General features: G+C 36.4%; 1 protein-coding gene across 1 annotated transcript in view; it reads left to right on the top strand.

Annotated features, from left to right (window-relative positions):
* Window positions 1-27,988, top strand: part of Cnbd1 (cyclic nucleotide binding domain containing 1) — a 371,846-nt gene that overhangs the window by 261,002 nt on the left and 82,856 nt on the right. Inside the window, 2 exon segments of the mRNA XM_060384618.1 lie at window positions 24,940-25,049; window positions 27,060-27,216. Coding sequence (XP_060240601.1) covers window positions 24,940-25,049; window positions 27,060-27,216 — 267 coding nt within the window.

Here is a 27,988-nt window from a genome sequence, read left to right as displayed (position 1 = left end):
TCTATCTTCTATATGAACCAGTTATACTACTCTTAGGCATATAAACAAAGGTGCCTATGACACTGGTCATCCAGTTCACTGGTATTCTACTCACAATAGCCAGGAAATGGAACTAGTTTAGATATCCATCAACTGATTAATGGTTAGTGAAAATGTGGAATATTTGGATAGCATTTAGGACAATGGAACATTACTGAGCTATTAAGAAAAATGAAACCATAAAATAAGTAGCTAAATGTAAGGAGCTGGAAATAAACATTCTAAGTGAGTTATCCAAGTCCAGAAAAGAGTAACAAACATTCTTCTATATGTGTCTACCCAGTCTGAACAATTGAAGAAGTTACCTTTTCATCACTGCGTATTGTGTCTACTTTGTCAAAAGTCAGGTGACTGTAGCAGTGAGGAGCCTCACTTGTATTTGGGCCCTCAGTTATTTTCCACCAGTCAGAGTATTTTTTATATCAATACCACACTTTCTTATTATTATTATCATAGTAGCTACATTTCCAGTGGAAATACTTCCAAAAGCTGTGTTGCTGTTAAGAGTTTTCTTGGCTATACTGAGTCTTTCGCTTCCATTTTAAATTTACAGTTCCTTTTATTTATTCAGTTTCTGTAAGTGATTTTATTGGAATTGTGATGGAGATGAATCTTGAGATTGCTTTGGTAATATGGTCATTTTCACATTTTTTACCTTTTTTGAATGTCTGATATAATTAAGCTCTAAAACCATATTCTCCTGGGCTGCTTTTTGGTTGGGAGACTTTTGATGACTGCTTCTATTTCCTTGGGGGTAATAGATATGTTGAAACTGTTTACCTGATCTTGATTAAACTTTTGTCAGTGAAACCTGTCAAGAAAATCATCCAGTTCCTTTAGACTTTCCAGTTTTGTGGAATTGACTGGTTTTTCTATCTTCTGACATCTTTAATTAATCTTTTCAGGTCTTAAAATCTTCAGTGTACAAATACTTTACTCCCTGATTTAGATTTGTTCATTATTTTGAAAAGACTATTTTAAATGGTATTATTTCCTTAGTTTCCTTGTTAGCATGTTTGTCATGCTTCCTTTGTATGTAGGAAAGCTACTAACTTTTGTCTGTTTTCTCTTCTGCTATTTTGTTGAGTATTTTTATCAGCTGTAGGACTTTTCTGGTGGAGTCTTTAAAGTCCTTTATGTGCAGAATCACATTTGCTGCAAACAAGACCCCTTGCTATTTGTATCTCCTTTATATCTGTCATGTGTCTCACTGTTTTGCCAAGATGTTGGGTACTATGTTGAACAGGAGTGGAGAAACTGGAAATCCTTGCAGTATTTTTTATTTTAGTGGAAATACTTCGAGATTTTTCTCTACTTAGGATAATATTGGCTCTGATTTTCTTGTATATTGCTTTTATTTCATATGAAAATGTCTCCAGAAATTTTTCATTAATGAAGGTCAAATTTTATTAAAGATCTTTTCTGCATCTAATAAAATGATCTTGTGGTTTCTGTTTTGAGTTAATTTATATGGAAGATTACACTTTTAATTCATTATGTTGTACCATCTCTGTATCTTTGAGATGATACTAGCTTAATCATGGTGGATAATCTTTCTGCTGTATTCCTGAATTCCGTTTTTCAAGTAATTTATTGAAAATATTTCTGCTTATGTTCATCAAAGATATTAGTGTATAGTTTTATTTTTTAAGAGTGTTTGGTTTCTCTTTTTTACTATTCAATAATCATATAAATGGGTTCTATGATTAATTACACATTATTTTCAGAAAAACAATTACTAAGTCATTTACCAAAAGACCAATTCCTATCTTATATGGTAAATTATATTCTCAAGAAAACTTATCGTGAGTTTTTAAGTGGGTCATATGCGCCATAACACATAGTCGAAAAGAAAAATACAAAATAAATATTTTATAGAGACAAAATCAAAAGAGAGAAAGTCAGATTGATATGTGCAAAAGACAAGGTACGTCATATCCAGCACATGGTAGTAAAGAAATGGGATTGATGTCTCCCAAGCATCAAGCTGCCTGGAAAATTATGCTTTATTGATAACTTAACTTCAGATATCTGGGCTCAGGAACTTCAAGTACTCTATTGAAGAGGTATGGAGAGAGTTGTCCTTGCTCTTAGTGGAATTTATTTGAGTTTCTTTCCATTTAATTTGAGGTTGGCTATTGGTTTGCTGTATTTAGTCTTTATTATGTTTAGGTATGAACCTTGAATCCCTGATCTCTCCATGTCTTTCATCATGAAAGAGTGTTGGATTTTGTCATAGGCTTTTTCTGCCTCTAATGAGATAATCATGTGTTTTTTTTTCTTAGTTTGTTTATATAGTGGATTACATTGATTAATTTTTGTATGTTGAATCATCCCTTAAGCCCTGGTATGAAGACTAGTTGATCATGGTGGATGATGTATTTGATGTGTTCTTGGATTCTGTTTGTGAGTATTTAATTCAGTGTTTTTGCTTCAGTGTTCATGAGTGAAATTGGTCTGAAATTCTCTTTCCTCGTTGAGTCTTTGTGTGGTTTATATATTAGAGTGACTGTGGTTTCATAGAATGAGTTTGGCAAAGTTCCTTCAGTTTCTATTTTGCAGAATAGTTTGAGGAGTATAGGTATTAGCTCTTTTTTGAATGTCTGATATAATTAAGCTCTAAAACCATATTGTCCTGGGCTGCTTTTTGGTTGGGAGACTTTTGATGACTGCTTCTATTTCCTTGGGGGTAATAGATCTGTTGAAACTGTTTACCTGATCTTGATTAAACTTTTGTCAGTGAAACCTGTCAAGAAAATCATCCAGTTCCTTTAGACTTTCCAGTTTTGTGGAATACAGGCTTTTGAAGTAAGACCTAATGATTTTCGGATTTCCTCATTGGCTGTTATTATGTTCCCCTTTTTTGTTTCTGATTCTGTTAATTTGGGTACACTTTCTTTTCCTTTTTACTTTGGCTAAGAGTTTGTCTATCTTGTTGATTTTCCCAAAGAACCAGATCTTGGTTTCACTGACTTTTTTGTACTGTTCTCTTTGTTTCCAATTTATTGATTTCAGCCCCGAGTTTGATTATTTCCTGTCATCTACTCTTCTTTACAGTGATAGCTTCCTTTTGTTTTCAGTCTCCAAGTGGGTTTCCTCGTAAGGGAACAGGGGCTGTCTCTGACATGAACTCAGTTTCTGGCTCTCTGATGACTTCTCCCTGAAGGGGATGCAGCCTTACTAGGCCACAGAGGAAGACAATGCAGCCAGTCCTGATGAGACCTGATAGACTAGGGTCAGAAGGAACGGGGAGAGGGGTGGGGGAGGACCTCCCCTGTCAGTGGACTTGGAGAGGGGCATGGGAGAAGAGGGAGGGCAGGTGGAATTGGGAAAGCATGAGGGAGGGGACTATGGCTGTGATACAAAGTAAATAAATTGTAATAAATTAAATAAATTTAAAAAATACAATAAAAAGAGCTTTCAGGTGTGCTGCTATATTAGTAGTATGGGATCTCTCCAATTTTTTTCATGAAAGCACTTAGTGCTATGAGCTTTTTGTTCAGCCCTGCTTTCATTGTGACTCCTAAGTTTGGGTATGTTGTGCCTTCATTTTCATTGAATACTGTAAAGTCTTTAATTTTTTTAATTTATTTCTTCCTGGACTCAAGGTTGTTGAATAGAGAGTTGTTCAGTTTCCATGAGTTTGTAAGCTTTCTGTTCTTTGTGTTGTTGAGGTTTAGCTTTAATCCACGGTGGTGTGATAAATTAGGAGGGGTTATTCCAATCTTCTTCTCTGTTGAGGCTTGCTTTGAGACTGAGTATATGGTCAGTTTTGGAGAAGATTCCATGAGGTGCTGTGAATAAGGCATATTCTCTTGTGTTTGGGTGAAATGTCCTGTAGATATCTGCTAGGTCCATTTTATTCTGTTAGTTTTTTTTTATTTTCCCATTTAGTTTTTGTCTTGATGATATGTCCATTGGATTGAGTGGGGTGCTGAAATTACCCACTATTAATGTATAGGGAGCAGTGTGTGATTTCAGCTTTAGTAATGTTTCTTTTGTGAATGTGGGTGTCCTTGCATTAGGGGTATAGATGTTCAAAATTAAGATATTGTCTTGGTGGATTTTTCCATTGATGAGTATGATATGTCCTTCCCCATCTGTTTTGATTAGTTTTGGTTGGAAGTCTATCAGATACTAGAATGGCTACACCAGCTTGCTTCTTGGGTCTGTTTGCTTGGAAAACCTTTTTCCATCCCTTTACTCTGATGTAATGTCTATCATTATTGATGAGGTGTGTTTCTTGTATGTAGCAGAATGATGGGTCCTGTTTTCACATCTATTCTGCTAACCTGTGTCTTTTTATTGGGGAGTTGAGGCCATTGATGTTGAGAGGCGTTAATGACCATGTTGTTACTTCCTGTTATATTAATGTTCATTGTGGGAGAAAGAGTGATATTCACTTTTGTGGTTTTGTTGATATGGGGTTATTTATTAGCTATGTTTCCTGGGTGTAATTGGCCTTCTTGGGCTGGAATTTTCCTTCTAGTATTTTCTAGGGCTGAATTTGTGGATAGGTACTCTTTAAATTTCTTTTTGTTGTAGAATATCTTGTTTTTTCCCTCTATGGTAATTGAAAGTTTTGCTGGGTATAGTAGTTGGAGCTAACATCTGTGTTCTCTTAGGGACTGCATGACATCTGATCAGGTGCTTCCAAGTTTTTGATGAGAACTCTGGTAAAAGCTCTGATAGGTTTGTCTTTATATGTGACTTACATGTAAATCTTTTCCCTTTGCAGCTTTTAATTTTCTAGTTCACAGAGGAAGAAGACATGCTCAGTCTTTTCTTTTTTAATTTTTTATTAATTACACTTTATTCACTTTGAATCCCCCCTGTAGCTCTCTCCCTCTCCCCTCCCAATCCTTCCCTTCCTTCCCCCTTTTCACCCTCCCAAAGTCCACTGATAAGGGAAGGGAGGTCTTCTTTTCCTTCTTTCTGATCCTAGTCTATTAGGTCTCATTAGGAGTGGGTGCATCGCCTTTCTGTGGCCTGGTTCAGTCTTGATGCAAGGTGATTTGCTGGGGTGGGTGGAAAAGAGAGCTCCCCTTTTCTGAGGAAGACATTATGGGTTTAGGGTGGGAGTGTGGGCCTGGAAGGGAAGTGAGTTGGTGCTACAAGCAGGATTTAAAGTGAACAAAAATAATTTAATTAAATAAAAATATTATTGTTGATCTTGAAAATGTAGCTTCTAGATAGTAACTAAAAAATTATTGTGTTTCTATTATTTCCTATCCTTTGCATACAAATAGCACACAATTAAGTATCTTTCAATAGTGGAATGTCAATGCAGTCAAATTCCTTGTGTGAGGAATCTTTCCCTGTACTTACACAGGCATCGTTTGAAGCTTTTCCTAAGAGAAACCATGTAGCTCTATGTTTAAAGATTTATCCCCACAAATAATCATTATTAATCTTAAGTTTTCCAGGAAAACTATGTAACCATTGGTGCAACTAATTATTAACTTTATGTACCTTGACATTTAAATGTACAGTTAAATTTCTCTTCATTTAAAAATGTAAATGGTTAAATGTAATTATGCATTCCTGTAATCGAAGTACTTGGGTGGTGTAGGCAGGATGAACAGAAATTCAACGTCAGCCACAATTATTGAAAGTTCTAGGGCAGCCTGCATTAAAGGAGATCATGTGTAAAAAGTAAATAAAATGTGACCATTCTATTTCTCATTTTAAATTTCCTAAAATACATGGTGAATATAAATTCAATAATTTTTCCTTGGGAACCAAAAGACATTTTCAGCAATAGACATGATGAATTATAATTCTATTAACTTTAATTAAAGTAACATCTACAAATTTTAAACTTGAACCTCTTTGCGTGCTTTCATATAATGCTAGGAAATGTAATCTCCACTAAGAAATTTCTGGGATGTCTGATCTTCATTACATAGCCAATCTATTAGCAAGTAGATTTCCATGAAGGTATCACAGATTCTAGGTTTCACATGACTTATTAGCATTTGTAAGGAGCAGACATCAAGTTCATAGAAGGAAGGAAAATTAATAAACAAGTGTTGGCTTATAGAACTGGAAAATTCAGGCAACTCTCCTCCAGGCGCTGGATTCAAGGGCTGCTTGGATTATGTTTCCTGTGTTCTGTTTTGCTTTGTTCTTGACTGCTATCCTGCAAGCCTCTCTAAGCCATGGCAGATGCAGCTTACACTTCACAGCCAGCTAACCCTGTGCAAATCCTGGCTGTTCCAGGAAAACTGTGGCTTGACTCAGTGGTTGGGCTTGGGTCAAAAACAGACCCTTAACAATTCATTCTGGCAGACAAAAATTCATCGTTCATTGATAATAAAATTCTTCTTCAAACACTAGAATGCCAAAGAGGGGAAGTACATCTTTTCAAAGAATGTAGACAACAGGTTGTTCCTGCCTCATGCAACTGTGATTCTGGCACAAGAAGTCTCATAATGTATTCTTGAAGCCTAAGGTCAGAAGTGAACAGGGCTTTCTTCCTATTAGTTTAACTATGCTTTGTCTCCTATGTGACCTTTCCATGCTGGTCCCAACTCATCTCTGCTCTGTCCACCTCTAATCTGCATCACATGTGTCATTTGTAGGTGACTATACTTTGAAATATAAGCACAAGCTTTGTGTTAGGATGTCTCACCTTTAAGAGATTTTCTACATTTTGCAGAAACAACTATGCTTATGACACTGTTTAGTATAATTATACAATTGCTTCCATATAACACTAGGAAATGTAATCTCCTCTGAGAAATTTCTGGGAGGTCTGTATGGATTCCTGCTCAAGATTACTTTTATAAAAAGAAGTGTTTCGTTTACTGCCATAGACTAAAGACAGAAGTTATTTATCTTTCTCTCCGTCTCTATCCCTGTCTGCAATCCATCCTTCGGTCTGCAAATCATTAATATTGCTTTCAGTGATGCGTGGGAGCTATTACGTTTCAAAGGCAAGTTACTCTTTTCTAACTTTCCTCATCCTCAACGCCCTACATGAGTGTGTTAAGATAAAACTCTCTTTGAATAAAGTGGTGCTTTGCTCCATAGCCACAGTGTTTTATATGAACAGTCTCAGAGCAGTGAACATAGTGTCCATATGCACAGCTTCTATGTCCTAACAGTCATATGGCATAGTGGACCACATGGCTAGTTCTGTCTCTGTGAGTACTGTGTATACAGGGTCCCAAGCATGTTTTCTCAAAGCTTCCAGGTTAAATGTATGTTATAAATTAGAATTTCAAATGATCTGAAATGTAATAGATGATTGCCTTATTCACCAAAAAATAAATAAATAAATAAATAAAACTTCTCCACTATGGTAGGCTCCTGTCCTGTTTCTTCTTTTCTCCTACTTCCAATATCAATCCCATTTGTCTTTCTAAGTGAGGATTGATCATCTTACCCTGGGACCAAACACTCAACCTAGCAGTGTATCAAAGCACATGCTGAGACTCATAACCAAACTTTGGGCAGAGTGCAGGGAACCATATGAAAGAAGGGAGAGTTAATAACAAACGAAAGCAGAGGTGCCTACCACAGAGGGCCTCTGAAAGGCTCTGCCCAGCAGAGTATCAAAGCAGATGCTGAGACTCATAACAAAACTTTGGGCAGAGTGCATGGAATCTTATAAAAGAAGGGGGAGATAGTAAGACCTGGAGAGGACAGTAGCTCCACAAGGAGAACAACAGAACCAAAATATCTGGGCACAGGGGTCTTTTCTGGTACTGATACTCCAACCAAGGACCATTCATGGATATAACCTAGAACCCCTGCACAGATATTGCCCATGGCAGCTCAGTATACAAGTGGGTACCCTAGTAAGGGGAATAGGGACTGTCTCTGATATGAACTCAATGCCTGGCTCTTTGACTACACCCCTCTGAGGGAGGAGCATTCTTGCCAGGCCACAGAGGAGGACAATGCAGCCAGTCCTGATGAGACCTGATAAGCTAGGGTCAGATGGAAGGGGAGGAGGACCTCCCCTATCAGTGGATTTAGAGAGGGGCAAGGAGGAGATGAGGGAGGAAGGGTGGGATTGTGTAGAAATGAGGGAGGGGTCTACAGCGGTGATACAAAGTAAACAAACTGAAATTAATATAAAAATTATAAAAAATTTTCTCTACTGACAATCTGTCTTTTCCTTTCATATTTTTCATTCCTGTTCATGTGGTGCGCACTTTTACATATATTAAACCTTACATAAGTGATTAATTTACCAACTATCTCTCATACCAATTTTCCAACTTAAAAGAGAGTATTGTTTTGCGTATTTTCAGTGACCAATAGTAGCATTTTAGAAGATTCCAAAATTTCAGATAATACTGCATAAAAGGACTTTGTTGAAACATGACATTTACGATAAGCAGAGGAGAGCTAGGACAACATCTGTTTATCTCTGTTGTGCTTAGATCCCCAGCCTTATAGAAGTTTTAAGAAGATTGTTGCTGTTACAATTGCGTATTAAAATTAGATGTTCACATGTAATTTTCAAATACTGTAGCTATAGAATTTGAAGGGCTCAAATGGCTTTCTTTTATTTTAAAAATTTATTTTCATGACTTAATGCTCAGCCATGCTCATCTGTGAAGTCTCCTGTTATGATGTTTATTTTAACATTAAGTCATTCTTTACTCAAAAACCTTGGCAAACTTCTGCATTAAGAGACCATTTACTTAGCTTCTCTTTTAGAAAGGACACAGTGATACAGAACTTGCCACTTTGTGCTCAGATTGCATTAATATTAATCTTAGATTTGTTTAACAAATATTATTTTAGAAAATATTGTTAGAATTTATCTTGAGAATATTTACAATAAAAATAAAGTATGAATCAAATTTGGGTTTCTATCACATAATACATGGGTAGCGTCTGAAATATTAATGATAATTATCCCGGCATTACATGGAATGATAATGATCCTGATTGCATACCTAAACAGCAACTAACAAGAAGTAGCGCGGTCTCTCACTTAGGCACATATTTCTCAAATATTTAAATACAGCTCCAAGAAAAGAAAAAGAGAAATGAGATACATTCACGTTGATCAAGGGATTTTCAGTCAGGAAGGCGCCATTGCGGAACGCCACTTGGCAATCCCCGGCAGCTTTTTTGGCATCCGGAGCGGTGTGCTCCCTTTGAGAAAATCAGGATCGTCTTGTTTGTTTTTCTGAGGGAATTCCAACAGACATATCTTTATGTTATTGTCAGTAAACTTTTAAAGTGGCCTATTAAAGTTATTAATTCCTAATAGAGAAAAGCAAGATTAGATAGTGACACCAATTTGGTGTTTTTAATGTTTAGAATTTTTTTTTTTTTTACTAAAATACACCTCAAGCTTTTCTTTTTGACAATTGTATTTGTAATAAAGTTCAAAATAATGTATAAAAGTATCATAATAAACTCATTATTTGTGTACTAATGACCGATAATTAAGTAGCAATACACAATCATTAACTGATAATTCACTTCCTATATTAGAATTGAGTTAATGAGTTATAATTCATATAAAGTAACTTTACCAAGTAAGTTATAAAACTTTAAAGGCACAAGGGAAAAGAAGATTGAACACAAATGCATGAGAGAAATAAACATACAGAAAAAGTGACAGTGATAGAATTAGAGCAAGAAAAAGAAAGGCAACTCCCAGAGAGAAAACAAACAAGAGTACACATATTAAAAAAAATCATTATTTTACAGTTTTGCCAAAGTAACAAAATAATAATTGCACTTTGGACAGGAGTATTAATTGGTGTAATATGTTTCAAGGTTAATTTGTCAAAAATTAATACAGAGTAAATGTATACAGTGGATAAATCTTTTTAAAACATGATACCAATATGCTCAGCCTTCTATAAGATTTTTGTGTAATTGTTTTATTACACTGTATTTTGCAATTGGAAACAATTAACATGTCCATGGAAAATGGGATGGGTGGATTAGTTCTGGAACAGTGCAGAGGGAAAGATGACAGTCAACACAGAGTGAAGTAAATCATTGATGCACATGTAGATAGATGTTCCATACATATTAACACATGCCAGAATGGGGGAAAAGATGCATTAGTTTGGAGAGTTACTCTGCCTTAAATGTACCCATTTTCCTACATAAGCTGAAATAAGTTTAAATTTAAATGTATCATATAGAATACTGTATGTAACAAAACATAACTGAAGAATCAGATCTCCTGATTGTGATAAAATCTGTCTGGGAGGCCTTGTGAGTTCTGTAACACAGCCCCAGAAATATATATTATACAGAGTTGATATCAGAGGCTCAGTTGAATTTCAGGAAAAAATGCCATTGAACAGGTAGCTAAAGTAAACATTTTTTTTGCATTTTTATTTATTATTATTTATTACAATTTATTCACTTTGTATCCCAGCTGGAGCCCCCTTCCTTATCCTCTCCCAATTCCACCCTCCTTCCCTCTTCTCCACCTATACCCCTTCCCCAGTCCACTGATAGGGGAGGTCTCCTCCCCTTCCCTCTGACCCTAGCCTATCAGGTCTCTTTAGGAGTAGCTGCATTGTCTTCCTTTGTGGCCTGGAAAGGCTGCTTCCTGCTCAGGGGAGGTGACCAAAGATCCAGCCCCTGAGTTCTTGTCAGAGAGAGTCCCTGTTCCTATTACTAGGAAACCCATTTGGACACTGAGCTGCCATGAGCTACATCTGACCAGGGGCCCTGCAGAGACTGATACCCCAACCAAAGACCATGCACGGAGAGGACCAAAGTAAACAATTTTAACCACTCCTTAGTATCCTTTTTCTTCGACGCAGTACCATAACCCGGTGTTTCATGAAAGGTTGATGTCATGAGTCTTTGCTTTGAAAACACTGCTAGTTAGAGTCTTTCAGATGCACTCAGTAGACTCCTGTCATACGTTCAATGAACATCCCATCTGTCTTTCTAAACGAGGATTGATCATCTTACCCCATGTCTGCTCAATTGATTATCTTTTTTAGGTGTATAGATTTCATTATGTTTATCATATCTTATAGGTCTATATAAGTGAGTATATCCCATGTTTGTCTTTCTCCTTCTGGGATATTTCACTCAGAATGATCTTTTCTAGATCCCACCATTTGCCTGCAAATTTCATGATTTCCTCCTTTTTGATTGCTGAGTAGTATTCCATTGTATAAAAATACCACAATTTCTGCACCCATTCCACCGTTGACATCTGGGTTGTTTCCAGGTTCTGGCTATTACAAATAGAGCTGCTATAAACATGGTTGAGCAAGTGTCCTTTTGACCAAACCTTTGGCAGAGTATAGGGAATCATAAGAAAGAAGGGGAGTTAGTCTGATGGGGAAAGGATAGGAGCTCCACAAGGACCAAATATATCTGGGCACAGGGTCTTTTCTGAGACTGACATTCAACCAAGGACCATGTATGGATATAACCTAGAACCTCTGCTCAGATGTAGCCTGTGGTAGCTCAGTAACCAATTGGTTTCCCAAAGTGAGGGGAACAAGGACTGTTTCTAACAGGAACTCAATGACTGGCTCTTTGGCCTCCCCACCCCCGAAGGGAGGAGCAGTCCTGTTAGGCCACAGAGGAGGACTTTGCAGCCAGTCCTGAAGATACCTGATAAAACAGGATCAGATGAATAGGGAGGAGGTCCCCCCCATCAGTGGACTTGGAAAGGGGCATGGTGGAGATGAGGGAGGGAAGGACTGGGAGGGAATGAGGGATCGGGACACGGCTGGGATACAGAGTTAATAAAATGTAACTTATTAAAAAAATAAATAAATAAATAAAATTATAACTATAAAAAAAAAAGGTTGATGTCCAAACTAATGGTATTTCTGTAACTTCGAAGATTTCTAGTGTGAAGAGAATGAGGATAATTGAGGACACTGGAGAAGGAATTACTTATTATAGTTGAAAGAGTGTTAACCTAATCATGAGATCAGACAAGTAAGATCTTTATGTCTACAATAGCATGCATGCATCACAGTGCTGCTGTAACTCAAGGAGGAAGAAGTAGCAGAAGACAGGTGGACACTCAGAGTCGACAGTATGAGAAGGTTATTGGAAGAGATAAGTAGCATCTTAGTTCACATCAGAATGATGCTAGTTTGTTTAAGAAAAGTAGTTTTAGGATTGTAGTGGTGGATGAGAGAGCAAGAAAACACCAATAAACAAATCTTTGGCATGGAAAAATGTCTTGATGCTTGATGGAAAAAAAAAAAGGATTTAAAGAAAGATAACGAGTGTAATTTTTCCCAGTGGGTATTTTCTGCATTTTTCTAACCACTTTGTCAGAAGTAGTAATAAACGCAACAGGTAATAAATATGATTCTCTTCTCTACTCATAATACTTTAGAAATCTTCTTTCATATAATGGAGTTCAGAAGTGTGTTAGTGTATTTTTAAACTATTTTATTTAGGGTTCTTAAGCCTCTTCCTCCCTTGTCCACTCCAGTCCCTTCCAACACCCCAGCAGCAGGTAGGAGAGGAAGTAGTGGGGTAGCAGGGAAAAGGGGCATAGTTCTTTCAGTCTACTTCCTGCGGGCTAGGGTCATCCTAGTGGAAAGTCCAGTCTTCTTGTTGGTCTCAAACTTCTCCTCCAACAGCATCAACAGCAAACAGGAGCAGCAGTGGGAGGTGGGGGGCACCAGGAACGTTCTTTCTCAGAACTCCTTTCTCTCTCTCTGGGTTCTGGCCTCTATTCCCTCTCAGAGGCCTCAGGTTTAAATTATCTGCAGCTGGCAAAGGACCCGTCTCAGAGCCTGCATGAGACAGTTTGCTGCTGCAGACAACCTGAGTCAGTCCCATATCCCACACCTGGGATTAAAACAAAAATGTATTTACATCCCCAAGAGAAGTGTGTTTGAAAAATAGTCTATATAAACTCCATTGGGAGAAATCATAAATGAAGAAACACAAAATAAATAGACTCCATTGGAAAATTCCTACTAAATAAAAATAAACAAATTACAAACCAAAATCAGTACCCTAATTTGTGGTCACAGGGACAATCTACTTTAGTTGAGGAGAATAATTATAAATGTATTAAGTAAATAGAATGTTTAAATTTTTACCTCAATTAATTTATTTCATCTTTACTTAACATTGTTAGATTTCAAAATAATAGCTATTTTATTTTATTTATTTATTTTCTTCCTTGTGTTTCTTTTTTTTAAATTCTTTTTTAATTACACTTTATTCAATTTGTGTCCCCCCTCTGGTTCCCTCCCTTCTCCCATCTGAATCCTTCCCTTCCTCCACCCTCTGCATGCATGCCCCTTCCCAAGTCCACTGATAGGGGAGGTCTTTTTCTTCCTTCTGATCCTAGTCAATTAGGAGTAGCTTATCAGGAGTGGCTGCATTGTCTTCTTCTGTGGCCTGGTAATGTGGCTTTCCCCTCAGGGGGAGGTAATTAATGAGCAGGCCAATCAATCCATGTTAGAGACAGTCCCTGTTCCTATTACAATGGAACCCACTTGGATATTGAACTGCCATGGGCTACATCTGTGCAGGGGTCTTAGGTTATCTCCCTGCATACTCCTTGGTCGGAATATCAGTCTCAGGAAAGACCCCTATGCTCAGATTTTTTTGCTTCTGTTGCTCTCCTTGTGGAGTTCCTGTCCTCTCCAGATCTTACTGTTTCTTACTTCTTTCCTAAGATTCCCTGCACTCTGCCCAAAGGTTGCCCACAAGTCTCAGCATCTGCATTGATAGTCTGCAGGGCAGAGCCTCTCAGAAGGTATCTGTGTCAGGCTTCTGACTTGCTCCCTCTTTTCTCCTTCTTCTGATGTCCAGCCTCTTTGTCTTTCAGGATAAGAATTGAGCATTTTAGCAAGAGTCCTCTCTCTTGATTAGTTTCTTTAAGTGTACAGATTTTAGTAGGTTTATCCTATATTATAGGTCTACATGAGTGAGTATATACCATGTACGTCTTTCTTCTTCTGGTATAGCTCACTCAGGGTGATCTTTTCCAGATCCCACCATTTACCTGCAAATTTCATAATTTCCTTGGTTTTTATTGCTGAGTAATATTCCATTGTGTAGATGATAGTATACCTGAGTGACCCCCAAAATTCTACTATGGAACTCCTACAGCTGATTAACACCTTCAGCAAGGTGGCTGGATACAAAATTAACTCAAAAAAATCAGTAGTCCTCCTGTATACAAAAGACAAAAGGGCAGAGAAAGAAATTTGGGAAACAACACCCTTCACAATAGCTACAAAGAACATAAACTACCTTGGTGTGAACCTAACCAAACAAGTCAAAGACTTGTATGAAAAAAAAAAATCCAGTCTCTGAAGAAAGAATTAGAAGAAGATATCAGAAGATGGAAAGATCTCGCATGCTCATTGCTTGGCAGGATTAATATAGTAAAAAATGGCCATCTTACTAAAAGCAATCTACAGATTTAATGCAATTCCCATCAAATTACCAACACAATTCTTTACAGACCTTGAAAGAAAAATTCTCAACTTCATATGGAACAATAAGAAACCCAGAATGGCTAAAACAATTCTCTACATTAAAAGATCTTCAGAGGTATCTCCATCCCTGATCTCAAGCTGTACTATAAAGCAACAATACTAAAAACTGCATGGTACTGGCATAGAGACAAACTGGTGGATCAATGGAATTGAATAAAGACCATGACATTAATCCACACACTTATGGACACCTGATTTTTGACAAAGATGCCAAATCCATTCAATGGTAAAAAGATAGCATCTTCAACAAATGGTCTAACTGGATGTCTACATGTAGAAAAATGCAAATAGATCCATACTTAACATCCTGTACAAAACTAAAGTCCAAGTGGATCAAAGACCTTAATATAAAACCAGACACACTAAACCACTTAGAAAAAAAAGTGGGGAAGAGCCTTGAATTCATTGGCACAGGAGACAACTTCCTGAACAGAACACCAACAGCACAGGCTCTAAGCACAACAATCAATAAATGGGACCTCATGAAACTGAAAAGTTTCTGTAAAGGAAAGGACACTGTCGTCAGAAAAAAAAGGACTGCCTACAGATTGGGAAAGGATCTTCACCAACCCTATATCTGACAGAGGGCTAATATCCAGTATATATAAAGAACTAAAGAAGCTGAAAAGCAAAAAATCAAGTAATCCAATTAAAAAACGGAGTACAGAGATAAACAGAGAATTCTCAATAGAGGAATATTGAATGGTAGAGAAACACTTAAAGAAATGTTCAACGTCCTTAGTCATCAGGGAAATGCAAATCAAAACAACCCTGAGATTTCACTTTATATCCATCAGAATGGCTAAGATCAAAAACTCAAGAGACAACACATGCTGGAAAGGATGTGGAGAAAGGGGAACCCTCCTCCACTGCTGGTGGGAATGTAAACTTGTACAACCACTCTGGAAAGCAATCTAGTGCTTCCTCAGACAACTAGGAATAGCGCTTCCTCAAGATCCAGCTATACCACTTCTAGGCATATATCCAAAGAGGCTCAAGTATAGGATAAGGACATTTGTTTAACCATGTTTGTAATAGCCTTATTTGTATTAGCCAAAAGCTGGAAAAAGCCCAGATGCCCCTCAGTGGAGGAATGGATAGAGAAATTGTGGTACATCTATCACAGCCATTTTAAATAAAATATTTAACAATAAAGTGTTAGATGGTGGGTCGAAGAACAAGAAATGATTTGGGATAGTACCTATTTGTTCCTGGTTTCAGAATGATGAGTAAGCTTATGCTTTTGAGCTGAATCATTTATCTAAAATTCTCTTACTTCTAGTTCTATGAAATTCTTGCTGGCTTAGAGACAAAATTTCATCTTTGCACTAATCTTTTTTGAGTAATTATATTCTGGCAAAATGATCTGAATGAACTAAAATTATTCTCTCCTCGCAGAAGACAGAATCTTAGGAGAATGCCATGCTCCAAAATAGAGCACAATTTCACACCATATGAACAACAACAAAATACTATTTGCTGCTTGAAATTCATGGCATATAGACTGATATTTTTTCAGGTCAGAAGACAGAACTCTGAGAACTGCTTTAGACCAAATGCACTGTTACCCACACTCATGTCTTTAATTTGTCAGTATTCTCTTTAACTGTGTTTCAACCATTAAAAAACAAAACAAAACAAAACAACCCAAAAAACACTCTAACTGCCTAAGCGTGACAAGTTTGTATAGTTTTATTGTTTCTATACTTTTAGTTAGGGGGACTATGAGTTCCACTGTAAAAATAAATAAATAGATAGATAGATAGATAGATAGATAGATAAATGAATAAATAAAAGACCAGTTTCTTTTTGTTAATGAGACACATCGCACAATAGGTGAATTATGCATTGGAACTATTCTTAAATTACAGGGACAATTTTCACTTGGACATGGGACATGATCTTCAACATAGCCTGAATTTGTTTCCTTTTTAAAAACTTATTTATTACAATTTATTTACTTTGTATGCCAGCTGTAGCTCTCCCTCATCTCCTTCCAGTTCAACCCTCCCTCCTCCTTCTCCCCAATATATCCCTTCCTTAGATCACTGATAGGAAAAGTGCTCCTCCCCTTCTATCTCACCATAGCCTATCAGGTCTCATCAGGACTGGCTGCATCATCTTTCTCTGTGGGCAGGCAAGACTGCATCCCCCAATGGGAGGTGAACAAAGAGCCACTGGCCACTGAGTCCATGTCAGAGACAGCCCCTGCTCCCCTTATGAGGGAACCCACGTGGAGACTGAGCTGCCCTTGAACTACTTCTTAGCAGGTGGTCTAGTTCCTCTCCATTCATGGTCCTTGGTTGGAGTATCATTCTCTGTGGGCCCCCCTGGGCCCAGGTTTTGGGCTCTGTTGGTCTTCTTGATAGCTCTTGTCACCTACAGGTCTTTCTATCTCCCTTCTTCATTAGATTCTCTGCACTCTGCCCATAGATTGGCTATGAGTCTCTGCATCTGCTTCAATACCCTTCCAGGTAGAGTCTTTCAGAGGCCTCTGTGGTAGTCTCCTGTCCTGTTTCCTGCCTTCTCCTCCTTCTGATGTCTATCCTATTTTCCCTTCTGAATGAGGATTGAGCATCTTCCCTAGGAGACATCCTTGTTGTTTAGCTTCTTTAGGACTAGAGATTTTAGTATGTTTATCCTATATATTATATTAAAAATATGGGGAACAGAGCTAAACAGAGATTCTCAATAGAGGAATATTGAATGGCAGAGAAACAGTTGAAATGCTCAATGTCCTTAGTCATTAAGGAAATGCAAATCAAAACAACCCTGAGATTTCACTTTATACCCATCAGAATGGCTAAGATCAAAAACTCAAGTGACAACACATGCTGGAGAAGATGTGGAGAAAGGGGAACCCTCCTCCACTGCTGGTGGGAATGTAAAGTTGTACAACCACTTTGGAAATCATCTTCACTATCATACCCTTGATGTCAGTATTGAACCCAAAGTTTTATGATTCTATAAAACTTGTGGTCACCTTCTATTTATAGTCTAAATTTCAAATTTAGGTCTGTGATTTATCCTGAATTTTATGAAGAGAGAAAGGTTGGTGTTCAAATTCAGTTTGTAATCTGGTGAACTTTGTGTTTGAACTTTGTTTCTTTGTCCAAAAACATTTTTTTAATTTTTTAAAATTATTATTTGACCACATGTGAATCCATTTGTCTGGCATCTGTTCCATTCCATTGTTGTATGTATCTAGCCTGGTATCATTACCACATTTGAGGAAGGCGGCTGTCTAAGAAGTCTTAACTTTCGCAGTGTTTTCTTCCTATTTTGCTCTTTTCTTTCAATATTTTGCTGATGTTCCTGTCTCTTGCATCTTTCTAAGAAATGTTGAATTAATTTGTTATTATCCACAAAACAACCGTGGAGTTTTAATGAGCTCCCTCCCAACTTCATGTTCTTCTATTTTATTTTTATCTTTTATTATTAGTTTTAATGATCACGACTGAGTCTCTTATCCAGAGACTTAGGAAAAAACAGCCATAGAAGCAATATTGTATCTTTCTATTCATTGATGTAAAATATCTCTCTACTTATTTAGAACTTCTTTGATACAATTCATCACTTATACATAATTTGTAGATTTGTACATATTTATAGCTTATCTCACTTGTATATTTTGATTAGTTTGATGAGGTAAATATTTCACCTAGATGAGATACAGATGCAAATGATATAATGTTGTTAATAATTTATATTTATTTTTGAAAAGATTATATATAATATATAATATGTATGTATATATATACATACATACATATATTATACCTTGATCATACTCACCCTCATTTTACTTGGAGCTTCTCAACATAATTCCTTCCAAACTTCAGGCCCTCTTTCTTTTTTCTTTAATTATTATGTTCTAATTCACTGAGTTAAAGATTTGCTCCCCTAATGCTCAACCATTTGGGATCAATTTCTGGGTTTTAAGAAGCCAATCAGTGACCACCATCTTTCACCACCAAGGAAAGTGACTTTCCCTGTTTCAGAAGTGCTCAGCTGCCAATAGCTTTTCGCCTACGCGTTGAAACTGGGTTGGAGCTTTCACGTAGGTTGATCTTGTGTAGGTAGCTGCAGCTGCTCTGAGTTCACGAGTGCAATAGCCGTATCTTATCCAAAAGACAGAGTTTCGTATCACCCCTCCCCTCCTCCAGCCTTTAGACTCTTTCTACCCAAACTTTCAAGATAGTCCTGTGTCTTGGTAGGGTGTGAGTTGGGTGACGTAGGTATCCCGTGCGTGACTCTACATTCTAAGCTGTTTATTGCCAGCACTGAATGTCTTCAGCAATCATGACTCCCTAAAAAAGAAGCATCTCTGACCTTGGTTGAGAGCAGAACAGTTACTTAACATGCGCTTTGACAACATGACAATAAAACAGCAATAGTTTACTTCTAAGGTCTATAACCTCCTTAAACATAGTATTGTTTTAATTTCAAATTGCTCTTTGTTGGTATATTGGAAAGTAATTGACTTTTGTATTCTAATTTTGTATTGCTTACCTTACTTTCTATGTCTGAATAGTTTCAAAATTGTTGTCAACCTTTTTAAAGATCTTCTAAATAAATAACACCATAGAATAGAGTTTTATTTCTCTATTTCTTATTAATTTTGTGTACACCCTTTTCTTGTATCACTTTTTCATGAATTTCAGTAAGATATGGAAAACAAGTACCTGGATTTTTTTTTCCGTTTCTATTCTAAATAAGAAATTGTTTTCTCAGTGTTTATTGTTACCTGTAAATAGATACTACATTCTATAACAATTTGCTGAAAAATTTTGTCTTGAATAATTATTGAGCTTTATTTTAAGCTTTGTTTTATTATTTTGTAGGTCTAGAGTTGGACTTAAGTTCTTGAACATGCTAGATATTCTTCAAAAGGGACCAGATGTAGATGTTTAATTAAATTACTTTCTGAATTAGGTGACAAAATTTTGTATTTTTCTCCTATATCTTGATATGATTAATTACATTTATTTTTGAATATTGTACTACTGTGACATATCTTGGATAAATACATTTGATTGTGCTGTGTATATAACTTTTCAATATATTGTTGTATTTATTTATGTATTCAGTGTGAGGGATCAAAACCAGATCCTCTGCATAGTCAGCAACTATTCTAGCAATGAATTACATCCCTTACCCCATGATATTAGACTTTTTCACTAGCATTTTGTTAAAGGTGTATGCAAATGATCAGTGCATACATTAAAATACTTTTGGTCACAATAATTTAAGCACAGTCATCAGCAATAAAACAATTTCCATAGTAAATCTGAAATGAAATTTATTCAATGTAGGGTGTTTGGAGAAGAGCTGATGATGATTAATTGGAGTAATAAAACATTAAGATAGATCTTACACACTAGGTATGGCAGTGAATACCCATAATCTCATTGTTAGAAATGATGATGAAGCCAAGAACAGCTTCATCATCATTTGAATGAATTCCAGACTCACCGCAGCTACACAGAAAGTCATTGTTTCAGAACATTTTAATAAATAAACAAACAAAATAAAACCAACTGAAGTAGATCTTATGGAATTGACATACAGCCTTGCAGTTAAGGAAGATAGTGAAGTGTGATGCATTGTGAAGAGATAGCTGAGTGGTGAAAAGCTCTTCCAATCTCAGAGTATACAAACAACTCAAAGGCTTTGCAGAGAAATATCATGATCTTTATAGTTCAGAAGCTGATAAATTAATTAGGTTACATAAATTATAAGTAGAAGTAAAAATAAAAAATTAAAAATGTTAGGATTAAAGCTATCAGATAGACAGAGGTCTCTATATTTAGCAGACTTTTTTTGAACCTCTCTTACATAGGGAGATTTTAATAATATAGATAATCATCAATAGTATAAGAAAAACATAAAAAAATGCATTTTTAAAGGGTAGCAGAAAAATAATCCTGCATTTGTTACATGTCTTGTTGCAATAAAATACCTCACAAAAGAAAGTTAAAGAAGAAGGGGTTATTTGAAAGCATAGCCTATCATTCCATAGAAATTGTGACAGTAACAGTTTATAATTTGAGACGGCTGCTCACATTCCATCACGGATCAGAAAGCAGACAGTAATGACTATTAGTGCTCAGCTTCTGTCTCCTTTTATTCAGTGTAGAACCCCAGCCTGTGGAATGATGCTGCACATATTTAGAATGTGTCCTTCCACCTCAGTTAACCCAATCAAGAAATCCCTTTATGGACACATATAGAGCTGCATTTCCATAGTGATTACATAGCTCGTAATGTTAATAATCAAGACTGACAGTACAGTGCCTAAATGCTTGGAATTGTACCCATCTCTAAGAAAAATTAAGAAAAAACTCAACCAAATTAATCATGCTCTATAATTTATTGGATATAACTAGAGCTATATAATGTAATGTGTTATATACCTGAACGTATATAGAAAACAGTGAAATGTGTTATGTACAATAATCTGAAAGTAAAAAAAAAAACTGAAAAATGACTTAACTAGGTATTTGCAAATAAAAAGTAAAATGTAAGTCTATAAAGAAAATAAAAGGACAAAGTTAGGTCAGTGAACAAGAAAATTGTCACTACAAGAAAAGATCAGAGTTGTCAAAATGAAAAGCTGTTTTAGAATAGGATATTAGGAAAAAAATAAAAGCACATATAACTGAAAATAAATATTTAAGAACAGTTAGAGAGCCAGTATAGTCTATTAGATTTGAAATAGGAAACAAATGATACAATGTTAAAAGAGAATAAAACAATAAAAAATTAAAGCTCAACATTGACTTTAAAAGGAGTTTTAAAACAAACAGAATTAGAAATGAATACAAAGGTTATAACTTGTCTAATCAACTAATAGTCCCAATCTTATAAGAACATTTACATCTTATAAGAGTCCTTGTCCAAATCACTTTGTTATAATTCAATGCCTCAGAGAAAGCATTTTGTATCCTTTATGGCTTTGTAGTATCAGTGGTATATGCCTACAATTTTGGATTTATACTGACTCTTGGTTATGATCATATTTATTCTTCGGTGAATTTCAAATTAAGATTCTAGACACATTTTAATATCTGGAAAGCCCTAGGTTCAAAATTTACGGTAATAATAACAGATTCATGTACAGTATTTACTTTGTAGCAGACATACCTACGTGTGTTTCATATATTTACTAAAGAAAGCATCAATCACAGGGGAAATTAAATTTCGTATTACAAAGCAATGCTCAAACTTAAAAAGGAAAAAGGAAAATTAACCATGAAATTCTACGAAGGCCAGATTTTCCAATGCCAATGTAATGAGAGCAGCAGTATCAGACAGAGTGCAGTGTATTAGAACTCTGAATGCCTGTCCCCTAAAAATAGCACAAATTCACAAAACAAAAAGATGAAAATATCTGAAGAAGGAAATCATGAAGAAAAACTTCGAAGAAACCTCTGGGTTTGAAAAACTCTTACACTTAGCTGCCATGAATTACATCTGAGCAGAGGTTCTAGGTGATTTCCATGCATGGTCCTTGGTTGGAGTATCAGTCTCATAAAAGATCCCTGGGCCCAGATCGTTAGGTTCTATTGCTCTCCTTGTGGAGCTCCTCTCCCTTCCAGGTCTTTCTATCTCCCCCTTCTTTCATAAGATTTCCTGCACTCTGTCTAAAGTGTGGCTATGAATCTTAGCCTCTACTTTGATACCTCAATCAGTAGGCTCTTTCAGAGGCCCCTGTAATAGGTTCCTGTACTGTTCCATGTTTTTGCCCTCTTCTGATGTCTATCCCATTTGCCTTTCTGAGTGAGGATTGATTATCTTCCCCAGAGTCCTTCTACTTGCTTAGCTTCTTTAGGTGTACACATTTTAGTACATTCATCCTATATTATATGTCTAATATCCATATATTAGTATATACCGTGTGTGTCTTTCTCTTCTGGGATACCTCACTCAGGATGATCTTTTCTAGTTCTATCCATTTGCCTGCAAATTTCATGATTTCCTTGTTTTTAATTGCTAAGTAGTATTCCATTGTGTAAATGTACCATATTTCTGTATCCATTACTTCTTTGAGGAACATTTGGGTTGTTTCCAGATTCTGGCTATTACGAATAAAGCTGCTGTGAACATGGTTGAGCAAATGTCCTTGTTGTGTACTTGAGCCTCTTTTGGATATATGCCTAGGAGTGGTATAGCTGGATCTTGAGGTAGCACTATTCCTAATTGTCTGAGAAAGCGCCAGATTGATTTCCAAAGTGTTTGTCCAAGTTTGCATTCCCACCAGCAGTGGAGGAGGGTTCCCTTTCTCCACATCCTCTCCAGCATGTGTTGTCTCTTGAATTTTTGATCTTAGCCAGTTTGATGGGTGTAAGGTGAAATCTCAGGGTCGTTTTGATTTGCATTTTCCTGATGACTAAGAACTTTGGGCTTTTCTTTAAGTGTTTCTCTGCCATTTGATATTCATCCATTGAGAATTCTCTGTTTAGCTCTGTGTGTCATTTTTTTTTTTTAAATCAGTGTCCAAATGGGGTTCCTAGTAAGGGGAATGGACTGTCTCTGAAATGAATTTATTGACTGGCTCTATGATCACTTCCCTCTAAGCGGGGAACAGCTTTACCAAGCCACAGAGGAAGATAATTAAGCCAGTCCTGATGAGACCTGGTAGGCTAGGGTCAGGTGGAAGGGGAGGAGGACCTCCCCTATCAGTGGACTGGGGTAGGGATAAAGGAGGAGAAGAGGAAGAGGGGGTGGGGTTGGAAGGGGATGAGGAAGGAGGCTACAGCGTGGATACAAAGTGAATAAATTTGATTAATGAGAAAAATTTAGAAAGAGAAAAGGATACAAATACAGAAGCACAAATCACGTTTTGCATAGCTCAACAAAATAAGCAATAAATAATTGGCAAGTAATACCCTCATGTATCATGATTGCCCATTTAAAACTCTCTAATGCTATCGCATTGATCTGGTCCCTCTGTATTACCTATGATCTTTTTAAGCGATTTATTTCAAGACCTTCAGAAAAAAAAAATTAAAAGAAAAATCCAACAGTATTTCTGCTGTCTCACCTCGCTCATCTGGCTTCAAGGAAAAAGAAGGCCAAAAACTACAGCTTGGGGAGGTTATGTAAATTGTATAAGAATACATAGGAACTAGCTGAGAAGGCTTCACATCAGGCCATCATGCCCTGAGAGCCTTTACTGAGAACCACTAATGTATTCAGAAAGTTGCTGGTTCCCGATGATGATACGGAGTCTCGAGAGCCCATTGTTAAAAAGTGGGGCTCACTATTCAAACTCTATGACAGTTTGAAATTAGACACATTAGAAACGATTTTTAAAGATTTATTTTAAACCTGCTGTGTGTGAGCCTGTGTGTGTACAAACAGTTTAGCGCAGGAGCTCAAGGCTGTCAGATACGTCACATTTCCCAGGAGCTGGAGTTAGAGATGGTTGAGAGTCACCTGATAGGGGTAAAAATAACCAACACTCTCTAAATACTGAGGCATCTCTCCAGCACCTAGAAGTATTTTTACCATAGAATTCATCAAATGGTGCAGGTAGGTGCTTCCAAAGACCCCTCCTCATCTCCTGCACCAGAAAATACAAGTACACAACTACCTTCCTGACAAAGCCCCTCCAGGGTTTATTTCTATTGGAGTACATGTTTATAGTTTCCTTTTTTTTCTTCTTAAAAATCACTTTTATTGAAAGAACAAATATTATTTCTTCTTAAATTCCATTAGTGAGAACATTTTATATGGTCCTATCTGGCGTACGGGAGAAGAGAGGGAGAGGTGATGCAGTCCGCAGACACATCATCTTGTTCTAAAGCATTCTTACATTGTAAATATACATATGCTGAGTTGAACACTAGGTGCTAGGCTGTACCACAGCTACTTCTTAAGGCATTGCTAAGAATGGGTGAGCCAAGCAAAGGCTTACTGTCACAAATGCGAGGCAGCCATACTGCTGCTGTATTGTTGAATTACTTGGAAAGTACCCAATCCTGTCTTATATTGATTCTTGTTCTAATTACCCAACAACAAAGCAAACTTTCTTTTTGCATCTTTACTTAAAAAATCAAGTGCATATAAAATGGTATATAAAAAAGTTTCTGATGATATATAAATAGAAAAGCACTTTTCCAGTATCTCATATTTTGGTCCTTTCCTTAGCAAACTTGATTTCAGTTCTACTACATTAAACACATCCTTGAACATGAGTGTCTACGGTAGGGAAATTTGGTATTTTATAGAATAGTGGAACTGTAACTCTATTTCAAATGGTAAGCCAAAATTCTGCAAAATGAGTTTCTCTTTTTTGGAGGGAGAAGTAATTTCCATAAAGTAGCATCTATTCAGAAAATGACCATAAAGAGTTATTGAGTCAAGTAGGATAATTTGTCTTGTCAAAATATACAAAATTATTTTATGCCAGAAGAGTAAAGTCTCTCTCTTCCTCTCTTATTTTTAGTATTAGTTGAAAGTGGAACTGTCATTTCATTTGTGGGTTTTATTATTTCTGGATACTGTAACATTTATAGAAATGTTGTGGGACTTATGGATCTACAAGCAAACAAAGTGGTGAGTTTCAAGTTATTTGCTTATTTTATTAATTAACTACTCCAATGAACAAAGATGCTGATAACATTCCTTATGCATATTGAACATTATCTTCTTTTGTTTAAGAATCTATATTTAACAGTTGAATTATTTGGGGAACTTTTACTGGGTTTATTTTCATAATTAGCTGTAAGATTCAGAAATGAAACATATGGAATAGGAATAAGATATGTTGACGTATAAGCTGCAAAATGACCAATAATCCTAATGGAAGGTACTTCATGTTCTTTGTCAGAGAAATGGAATTTAAAACCACAGCAAGACACTACCACAACAGAACAGAAAGGGTTAAATGAACTTTTTTCCTGCCTTAAATGATCTCTTTATTTTTATTTTTTTTTATTTTGCTACTTTCTATACTTTGTTCATTTTGTATCCCAGCTGTAGCCCCCTCCCTCACCTCCTCCCAGTCCCACCCTCCCTCCCTCTTCTCCCCCATGCCCCTTTCCTGGTCCCCTGATGGGGCGGAGGTCATCCTCCACTGCTGTCTGACCCTAGCCTACCATATCTGGTTACCTGGACTTTACCACAGTTCACCTTTCCCTGTAGCTATTTACTCAGTGAGGAAGGAAAACAAACGTGTCTGCACAGACTCACACTAATCCTCAGAGTCCCTGAACTAGACGCAATTTAGATGTCCATTGATGGCTGAATGGAGACATAGACTTAGATAAGGAACTGCCACACACAGTGAAAGACCAATGGTAAGTGGGATTGTTGGAACTGCAATAGGAGGTGTGAAAACGCCAACACCGAAGAGCACAATCTACTCCTTTCACTTTCGGTGACCAGGCCAAAAGCAGCCATAGTAAAGGAAGAAGAAGAATTATTATTCCTCTAATAGTATTTAATAGAATTTAATTAAATATGGAAACTGATTTATGCTCTAACTTTTTCATAATATTCAAGGTAAAATTTTTCCATTTGCAGAAATGGCAAATGTTTAAGCTGTTATGACTTGACTTCAACACACTTACTAATGACATCTTCCTTGTCCAAGTGCCTGTCAAAGGCCTTTCCTTGATTTTCATTGCTTACTGCTACCCGATCATCTTAGTTTTAATACTGATTAGGTCTCCCAGAAACGTTATCTCCATTCTCTTCAGAACCACCTGACTGAAACTGTTGTAAAGTATTCCCCACAAGACGTCTGATTTAAAACAAATTATTCGATTATTGAATTAAAATCACAATTTTTACTAAGAAAACATAATCTTTGGAGATATGGCTTAATGAAAGAACACTTGTAATATGTACAAAGACCTGGGATTAACTTCCAGGAAACATGCACACACAATAAAAGAACAAAGACAAGAGAGAATTTCTATCTTAGCGAACCCAATAGTTAATTACAGTTAATTTTTATCATTGCAGTTACTCCAATAGCTGTATCTTCCACCTGAGGCTGAAGTATATCACAACTGGTAGTTCACAGAATATGGTTAAGTTTCACTCTTGCCACAAAAAGTAATACTCTAGGGGCTTGAAAACTTGAACTATTCAACATCTCTCAGACATCTTAAACTATTCAAAATTGCAATACACGGGAGTTAGGTGGATCAGCTCGTAAGGCACTTACCACCAAGCCTGATAAAGGAAAGAATTGAATACTAAGTTTTCCTCACTCCTCTAGATGCATATCTTCATCATCATCATCTTCATCATCTTCATTTTCATCATCAATCATCAACACTCTCATATCTACTCTGAATAAACAAAGATTAAAATAGTGCAATAAATGCATAACTAAATGACAGCATTGTCAGCTGTCTTGTGCACACTGGAATGTCCTTGAGTGTATTATTGCTTTAATATAAAATGAATAAAATAAAAATGTAAATGTTTTCTGTGATTTCAATAAATTGTATTGCTAAATTATTTTAGCTAAATGCTTTATGAATAACTGAGTTTCTGATAATAATGATTATGTGAATAATTCCATGAAGCCTCTTTTGTCCATACCTTTTGCAGCAAAAAGTTAAGAAACTTGTTTATATGGGTAGACTTCAGGAGAAGGAGTCCTTTGGTGAGATCAGCATTCTTCTTCAAGATCCCTTCTCATGCACAGTTATCACTGGAGAAGAAGTGGATATGGCAATTATCGAAGACAAGGATATACTTGGTAAATGCATAAATGTTAGTAACTGAAGTGCCATGTAATCAGTTGGAGCTTTAAAAAGGTCAGGTGTTTGAGGTGATAAACTGGGACATACACGTGACTATGGATATGTATGCAATAGGGGGGCAGGAGATACACAAGATAAGTTATAGACTGTAATGCAGAAAGAGAGATGCCTCCTTACATTGTTCTGATTCAGTGTTGCTACTTTCAAATTATATTAGCCATGTTTTAAAAGACTTGTTTTAAAGGACTAGTTTTGATAATTCACAAGGCAGTGTTAAATGTAGCAGCCCTGATTTTACATGGATGCTTTATGCTATATTTACGGTGTTCCTTTCATGAGTTTGAATCAGGTTAAATATGTATAATGGTTAATGTACAAAGACCCAAACATGCACATACACATGCATACACATACGAGAATGTACACACGAATATACATGTACACACATGCACACTCACATGTAAAAGAACATGCGTGTATGTGCATGCACATACACACATGAACACAAATGTGCATACACATATACATACATACCTATAATTTGCAAATGTAATTTTACCATTGAAACTTTAAGGCTAGTAATAATAAAGGAATAATGATGCCATCACAAATTAAGACATGCAACTTAATATAAGCTCAAATGAATCATGACAAAGCAATAACAGTAAGATTCTCAGTGGTTCTCCATACATTAAAACTAGAGAATGTCATACACTGGTTAAATAATGAAAAAGGAGACATTTCTGGACAGTAAAACAGGTACAACTTTTTTTC

This window comes from Meriones unguiculatus, chromosome 6 (assembly GCF_030254825.1).
Source record: "Meriones unguiculatus strain TT.TT164.6M chromosome 6, Bangor_MerUng_6.1, whole genome shotgun sequence".
Taxonomy (NCBI): domain Eukaryota; kingdom Metazoa; phylum Chordata; class Mammalia; order Rodentia; family Muridae; genus Meriones; species Meriones unguiculatus.
The sequence above is the reverse complement of the archived record's forward strand: the minus strand, read 5'-3'. Positions and strand labels throughout refer to the sequence as shown.